Source organism: Anopheles arabiensis, chromosome 3 (genome assembly GCF_016920715.1).
Source record: "Anopheles arabiensis isolate DONGOLA chromosome 3, AaraD3, whole genome shotgun sequence".
Taxonomy (NCBI): domain Eukaryota; kingdom Metazoa; phylum Arthropoda; class Insecta; order Diptera; family Culicidae; genus Anopheles; species Anopheles arabiensis.
The window spans coordinates 95,593,431-95,602,360 of record NC_053518.1 but is presented as its reverse complement, the minus strand read 5'-3'; the positions used below and the strand labels follow the sequence as shown (position 1 = coordinate 95,602,360).

Genomic DNA, 8,930 nt, shown 5'->3' with positions numbered 1-8,930 from the left:
TTGGCTGCAATGAAGAGGTGGTCGCCGAAACTGAGGCCTATTTTGAGGCAAAACCGAAGGAGTACTACCAAAATGGTATCAAAAAATTGGAAGGATCGTTGTATCGCTCTTGAAGGGAACTATGTTGAATAATAAAAACGAATTTTATATATATTGTAGACGTATCATAAATATGAACCTTGGTCAACCTCACCTCAAAATGTATGTATACCTTATCCTTAACTGTCAAAAGGATATGACAACGTCTGTCATTCGAAAACGGAATCACAAATAAACAAGTCGGAAAAACCTTGCTCCGTACAAAACTCCTAGTACAAATAAAACCTTAGTTTACAATATATAACAAATGAAATGAATTACAAATGAATAATGAATTCAGTCTGTACATCTATAAAGGCGATTTATTAATTTTCACAGCTTTAAAATCGATTCTAACTTTCAAGTAGTTTTTAATAGTAATCAGATGCCAATAGTCGCTTCGCATAGGCCGTTCTGGGTGTCGGTAGAGATAAATATTGTTATTAAAATTGTAGTGCATTTTTTACATCTCAATAATTTCGGATACCAGACATTATTTATAATTCTTTATCAGAATTCAATATTATGTCTATACTTTTATATAAATCTATACCCTTTCATTGAATCTCTACAGTTTCGGTAGATGCTAACCCAAGCTTATGATCAGAACTTAGGTTATGATCAGATATGCTATCAAGCTTAGGAACACGTTCAGAATGCAAATTGTCCGGATTTTTTTTAAAGTTCAGTAGGGGTTGATATTCATATTACACTCATAATGAAACATTCATGAAAACAACATAATATAATAATATTTAATGCAAGCCTATCTATCAACTGCGGTTAGTAACGGCTCAAATTATTATGCCATCAGCTATTTATTTACACGTATTTTTTGTTTGTTTATTTTTATAGAGACCTTGAGCCGATTGGCCTCATTTGCCTCTTTTATTTACACGTATGATACACGTCTTTTAGTGCTCAATTCTTTTCACAGCAATTCCTAATTGCAGATTCATAAACTCGACCTCAGAACATGTGCCACATGATTTTTCATATATTCGGATGCTGAACCTTCAAGTGGTTATTTTATTCTTTGTCTACTCATGCCACACTGAAAGTAATATTTGCAACATGTTATATTGAACCGATAATATTTTTAACCACCCAACATAGTGGCTCCAAGAACTTTGTTACACGAAGGGCTAATGCCATTTTTTGTTAATAACTTAAGCCCACGAAAATTATCATTTTCGATGTTATCGTAGATTGGCATTAAATTCATCTACTTTTTCAAAAATTAATGGATGCAACTATCCAAAAAATCAGATTTGTTCAATGTATACCTCTCTTAATCGTGGGACGGTATCAACTGCCGTCATTAAGAACAATTATACAATCATTCTACAGTTTATTTTTTATGATATAGCTTAACTCACTGTTTTAAGTAAGTTATATACAATCTGCAGGAATTTATATTCCACTTCTTATACAATATTTCACATAGCAATATATTTCGATATTAACACTTTCACTCTACCACGTAAATAATGTTAAATTAACATTTCGTAGTTATTAACGTATTTTCTTCCCAAATGAAAGCAAAAGGAAATAAAACAAAAATGTACCGTACCGTTAACTAAGTAACGTTTAGTTGTAAGAATGGCTTAATCATATTTAAACAAAATATTTGAATTATATAAGCAAACTAATGCATATATATATATATATATATATATATATATATATATATATATATATATATATATATATATATATATATATATATATATATATATATATATATATATATATATATATATATATATATATATATATATATATATATATATATATATATATATATATATATATATATATATATATATATATATATAGTGAACCCTCTCTTATTTGACACCTCTCCAATTTGAAAAACCTCTCTTATTTGAACATTTTGCACAGTCCCTTGATTTCCAGTACATTTTTGTTCCTCTAATTTGGAAAACCTCTGAAATTTGTGTCCCTCTTATTTGTGTATGGTGTTGCCATGGTTATTGAATGATGTATGCTCAAATTGGCAATCCTGTTCGGAGTTTCCTATAGCAACAGTTAAGGCTGCATACTAAATGTTCTGTCTCTTTCTTGTTTGGATGAACCTTTCATTCACTTTCCACCTCTGTAATTTGAAAACCCCTCTCATTCGACAGTCCCATCGCCTCTCAAATAAGAGAGGGTTCACTGTATATATATTTATATATGTTATTATGTTTAATTTATATTTATACCTTTTTCTCGATTTTAGCAATTACTGAGTTTTTTTTTGTTTTGGTACATTTGATACACATTTTAAGACAACCTGGATTTTAAGAAAAGAGATTAAATAAAATAAATATTGTTAAGAACATCACTTTTTAATGGAAGCTTTAAAAATTTTCATGTTTCAATAGGGTAACATTTGATGGATGGATGTGGAACGAAATTAATGCATCAATGTAAAAATGTTCTAGAGATAGCAACAATAACAGTAAAACACATTAGTAATTTATTAAAATAACTTTCTTTAAATAAACTTTTACTGATACACTCAATAAAGTCCAACATTGGTGATACACCACACATGTTTCGAAAATGATTTAAAATATGTTTCGATTATTTGTTTCCATGTTAATTACGCTTATGTCGAATTTGAGCGAACTCCAAAAATGCAAGGCCGGTGTAAAATTATATACTTACATTGGGATTTATTTACGAAGGCAAAATGCCATGGGAACACTAATGTTGTTGAAACGGTTCACAGTTGCAGTTGTTGCTATTGCAATTGAGGTTCTGCCTGATGCTGGAGATGTTGCAGTTGTTACTACTGTTGTAAAATAGTGATCGAATCCATAGTATTGGACGCATTCGATGTTAGAATTGTTTCTTGCAGGTCTGCGTCGGTACTGATGCCAGCTCCAGATGATCCTGTTGACATGGCTAGTGTTCTCATGGAGTTTACATCAAATGCAACAAGATTACCAGGAGATGCGGAAGGCGAGGTTATTTCCGTCATCGTAACGGGTGCTGAAATAGGTACTACGAAAATCGATTGCGCTGATTGATTTGAGATCATTTGCAGATTTTCAGATTGAAGATCAACATGCGGCGAAGGATTCGTTGTTGGTGGCGAATTACATGTCGCAGGAGGACCAGAAGACACATTGACCTGCGTCGGTTTCATTTCCTCTTTTTCCTGTTTTAGGAACTTTTCTAATTCTAAAAAGTGGCGTAGCTTCAACTCCTCATGTTCGATGTGCTGCCTTTGCAATAATAGTTGTAGTTGTTGCCTTGAGCTTGGCATTAATGACAATCCGTATAAATGATTTTGAATGGCAATCAAATTATTACCGATATCGGCATTGTTAAATGTTGGCTCTGGTGAAGGTTGTGGTTGCTCTGATTGTGAACTTGTAAGAGTTTGAGATTGTAGAGGCTGTTGAGACACGATAGTATAACTAGTGCCATCCATTAATGAAGATTGTATTCCAGCTGCAAGATAATACTATTTTAATAACATAAATAAACCAGTAAATAAACATTTTCTTACTATGTGAATTTGTTCCTGTCGCAACCTCTCCTTGTATTTGTGTGTGTGATGGATGTTGTATACTTATTCCGTGGGTAGCGTGTTGATTTTCAATCATCTGCTCTTGTGTATCTGAAGTCGTTGAAGGTGATACACTATGCTCCAACTGCAAAGAAGATGTTGGCGTTGTTGCTTGTTGAATGCTACCCTGAGAGGAATTCGTATTGATGAAATTCGGTGCAGTTGTTTCCATGTTTGGAGTTTTTGGAAGCACTTGATTCAACATCACTTCAAGATCATTTGTAGTAGGAATTTCACAAACAACCGTTGCCGTTTGTTGTTGGTATTGCGAAGATTTTTCATCCGTTGGAGATGAGAATGCCGTACTCGTAGGGATGTCAACAGACATCGCAGTACTGACAAGATCATGTTGCGTATTCAATGGCAATTCAACCGAAAAAGGAGATTCTTGTACAGTGTGAACCTGGAAACGCGACACTTTTCTTATCAAAGGTCTGGCATCATTCGACATATTAATAGTGCTGCTGGATTCATCAGAAGGACTGCAAACAACCGAATGCATTTGTTGCTAAAATGTAAAAAAAACTCTTTAAATGAAGCTATTATTAAATCTTCAAAAAGTATTCAATGTTTACCGTTAAAGTATGCTGATCCGTGACCTTTGGTGATTCTGCGCAAACTGTCAGCTGTGACAACTTCAACTGCAAGGTTGTCAGATTGCTAGAACTAAAATCAAACAGATGCGATGTAGTAATTCGTTTTAATTTTTTATTTTTCATTTACTACTACACTGCGCGAAATTGAAAAACCACTACCGTATATTTTGGCAATAATTGTGGATTTACTTTACCGATTGAGATTTTTTTAGTTCAGCATGTTAAACTGTTACACCTTTCAAGCACATTACTTTAATACATTGATGAGATATGTTTCAATCATGCTGGAATATATCTCAACACAGGTGCGAAATAAGAATACCACCATTGCGTGAAAACAGCACATACTACCAAGAAAGACTGTGAAAATTTTCTCTTTCTGGATGAAATTAAGCTTAAACTTGATGATTACCATGTGTGGCAACACTACTGATGCGATAAACGTAAACATCTTTTTTTTTTAAGTTAAGCCAATGCTCTTGCAAAACGATCAGTAGTAGTAGTATACAAGTTTTTATTGATTTGAAATTTGTGTACAGTGTACAATGGGTACTCTTGTAGCATTGTAATGGGTTCGAATTCGTTTTCTTTCCTCATTGTTTGAACAGTTTAGCTAGCCCTGCCAAGTTGAATTTTTAAACTTTGCAGAACGATCATGGTGATGTGCTTTATATTGGAATATTTTTTTTTTAAATTAGTGAATTGGAGCTATTGGAGTGAATTTAAGTGCACAAAATGTCGGAAAATGAACCAAAACACTTAACATTATATAGATGAAACAGTTTGACACAGAGATAGACCTAGAAACAGTTTTAAAGTATCCAAATGTTGCAAGCATGGATTGGATTACTTAAGGCTGTATTTTTGACAAACATATTGCAGTTATCAAGTGGTCAGCATGCTGTTCAGCTCTGACAGCCGATGAAAAATCATTTGGTTACCCTTGTTTATTTTTTTATACTTGAAAATAGATAAAAACAAACAGCATAGGCATGCTAAATCCCTTATTTGTGAACATTTGCAACAGATCGCGTATCACTTGCTATAGTTTATATTTCAAATAAATTAACGAATCATTGAACTAATTTTTACCAATGACATCTATTTTCATTCCTAGAACGTTCATCATTTACTTAAAATATATGTTTGACATGCTACAATCAATAATTTATTAAAAGTCTAATTAGCTATTTTTATTTCGCACCTGTTTTGGGCAATTTTCGAGCATAATTTAAAAAAATCTCATCAATATATTAAAGTAATGTGCTTGAAAGGTTTGAAACAGGTTATTTTAACATTTCGAATTAAAAAATCTCAATCGGTAACGTAAATCTATATTTTTTTCTTCTTTGGTACAACAACCGTTATCGGTCAAGACCTGTCTGTGCCACTACTTTCAGTGACTTACTGATTACACATAGCAGGATAGTCAGTCCTACGTATGGGGGCACGGTCTATTCGGAGCTTGAACCCATGACGGGCATATTAACAAGGCGTACGAGTTGACGACGGTATCACCAGATCTAGGAAATCTAAAACTATTGCAAAAAAAATGGTAGAGCTATTTTAATTACGCACAGTGTATTTGCATGTACCTGTCTATACGATCTACACTTCCGCGGTTTGGAAGTTGTTTTTCGCAGGCATTAGAAATACTCGATTCAACGCTACTATTAGATTCTTCTGATAATTGTTGTATCGTGTTTGCCTCCAACGAATCAACGACAGCAGAGACGTTGCTTAGTTCAGCAGATGTCCGTCTCGATGCGTATTGTTGAGAATGCTCAACCGATTCAACGGTAGATGATGGATCTAACGATGGTACGTTTTTTTGTTGAGCAGATAGCGACACAAATTCGCCTGCCACGACTGCTGCGTAAGTTGTTCCTTCAACGACATATTCTTGAATTTTGGAAGGGACATCGCTAACTGTGATTGCGTCATTTGGTTCATCCCAAGGAACCGCGGCTGGATCCGATATGATACATTCTTGTGATTGATAAAATATCACCTGCGTTTGCTGCTGCTGTTGCAAATTCTGCGAGTGCTCAGTTTCTGTGGGTAAAGAACCAGGGACAGTATGCGGAGAAACCATCGCGGAAAGTGCTGTAGTGCTAGTTTGCGAAGATAGACCAGTTGAAACGCTTGGTTTATTCGCATTCACATGAGCATGTGTTATGTTTTCCAAGCCGATCTTAAGCTGTTCCAATGTTTCCGGCATTCGATTGCTATTAGACATCCCTAGATCGGCTGAAACCTGTCCAGATATCAAGCCAATCTGATCTGTTGGTTTGATTTGTTGATTCTGTTGAATCAGCTGTTGTTGTTGTAGTAGCAGTTGATGTTGTTGTTGTTGCAGTTGTTGTTGTTGAATCGACAATTGTTGTAGTTGCTGCTGATGTATGTGATATTGCATCTGTTGTTGCATTTGCTGGTGTTGAACCGCAGTTTCATCGGTATTATCTGTGATTGGTTGAACATTAAAAGAATGTTGAATTTGATGATTTTCAATATCTGTCAACTGATGTTGCACGAAAACTTCTTGTTCGTGTAGTAAATTTTCGAGATTAGAAGGAATCGATTCCGCGTATTCCATAGTTAATGACTGTTGGATTGTCATACTTTGCGAAGCATATTCAAGCGAATCATGTTGTAAGGAGTTCTCCACAGAGGTTGTTATTTGCGTAGGTTCTGCCAAAGAGTTGTCTACTTCTTCTACATGTTTTGATTCCATCCCAGTCTGCAAAGTACTAGCTATATCTGAATCCTCCTCGGTTAATACCGAGTTAGTTGGATGCTCGCACTCATCTAATGCATTAGCTGTACCTGAATCCACCACAGCTAATAATGAACTCGTTGGATGCTCGCTGTCATCTAATACACGCGGCAAGACAACAGGTGTTACAGAAAAACGTGATAACTTTCGTTCTTTCAGTTGAGGGGTAGCCATGGGCGTTTTGTTTGGTTCGATAAGCACTGATTCTTCTTTACATACATCAGAAAGATGCGTTGACATATCATCGACACCTTGAAGAACCATTTCATCTTTGTTACAATTTGATTCAATACAGTTTATATTTGATTTTAATGGCTGATACATATTTTGACTAGAAGATTCCTTTACGGGAAGATTATTGATGGCTGTAGAAAGTAAAGCACCATCAACTGGATCACTTGCTGCAGTTAGGTGTAATGGCACTGAGGTAGAATTACTCTCTTGTGAGCGTTCGTTATGATTAGCCATTATTGCATTGGTATCGTGTACTGCAAAATATTCTTCATTTGGAATCAACTGTGTCGTTAATTGACATTCGTCTGATACTACTGGTACAGTACTCGTAGTATCATGTTCACCAATGCTAGAAGTAGGATTCAAAATATTTAGGTTGCTCCCAGATGTAATAGTGTTTTCCGGCGTGTTCTCATGCGATGTGTAATCTGTACTAACAGTACTAGCTTTGCGTGAGTTTTCATCGCAACTGCTATTATTATCATTTGCACTATCATCAGTTACTGTGGAAATATATGTTACAATCCCCTGGTGGTTGTCATTTCTTCGATCGGCCTCACTGTTTATATAATCTTTATCGTGAAGTAAAGGTAGCAATGTCAAATCAGCGTTATTTTCATTTCCTAGCTCTGATTTTTCTATTGATATTGCTTCAATGTTTGATTGTGAGGATATCAATGCCGAGTTAACTTGTTGTTGAGATAACGGAGAAGAAGACGTCGAGGATGTTGTAGTGCTTGAAATTCCAGTACCAAGAGTTTGCCGGTCAATGATTGTTGGATCAAAGATATAGGTAAAATTTGCTGCTGTTGTCGAGGTTTCATCACGCTAAAATACGATTGCGTAATTCATGTGCACAAAATACAGAAAAAAATGCTGTTAACATCAGGTTTCAATTCAACTGTTCAATAAAAAAAAACTTTGCATTCGAAGAGTTTCAAAAAAAATATATCGTGCAAAACTAATGTTATTTAACTGCATTACTAAATATCTATAATATAAATTCTAGTTGTAGACAAAATTTGTAAGTATTTCAATAAATAAAACAATTTTCTAAATCATACAAAAATAAAACGTTGTTATTAAAGTCTTCTACAAATATATATAACAATATAATAGCAATATTGTTATTTCTTCCAAGACCGCAGGATTAATCTTGAATCAATTTCGATTAGTCAAAATTCAATGCTTGTATCAAAGTGAGTTGATATACAGTCAGAATTCATTAGTTGAACGCTTTTTAGTTGACATGCTTTTTAGTTGAACGCTCGATAAAGCGGTTAAAAAAAAACAAAAATCTCATGGCTTGCCGGGAAAAATTTCAGTTTTTTTTTGTATGGAAAAACGTGCCAACTAAAAAGCACATATTCAATAGTTGGCAGGGAACGACGTTGCTGACAAAATTTTATATTTTATTCGTCTCGTCTGTTTAATCCACCTTGGTCGTACGATGAGCGTTTTCACCACCTAAAATCGAGCGGGTCGTATCTCGAGGGTCTCCTGTATACATTTTAACTTAAGGTCGCAAATACACGAAGCGTATAAAACTGCTTCTAGACGACCCAAAAAGTGTTTCACGACAATTTTTGGCGACCATTTCCATCTGTCAAACCGTCTACGTTTTAGCTAAGGTCTTTGAAAGAGAACAGGTCGATGCGTT

The 8,930-nt window shown here is 34.7% G+C and overlaps 1 protein-coding gene across 1 annotated transcript in view; it reads right to left on the bottom strand.

Annotated features, from left to right (window-relative positions):
• Positions 1-374: 374 nt before the first annotated feature.
• The window catches only part of LOC120901261, a 34,304-nt gene continuing 25,748 nt past the window's right edge, over positions 375-8,930 (bottom strand). The window contains exons 9-14 of the mRNA XM_040308962.1: positions 5,856-8,098; positions 4,240-4,330; positions 3,605-4,172; positions 2,755-3,546; positions 2,307-2,377; positions 375-1,605 (exon numbers count right to left, since the gene is read on the bottom strand). Of these exons, the coding sequence (XP_040164896.1) occupies positions 2,879-3,546; positions 3,605-4,172; positions 4,240-4,330; positions 5,856-8,098 (3,570 nt within the window). The 3' untranslated portion in view covers positions 375-1,605; positions 2,307-2,377; positions 2,755-2,878. The remainder of the gene's footprint in view (positions 1,606-2,306; positions 2,378-2,754; positions 3,547-3,604; positions 4,173-4,239; positions 4,331-5,855; positions 8,099-8,930) is intronic.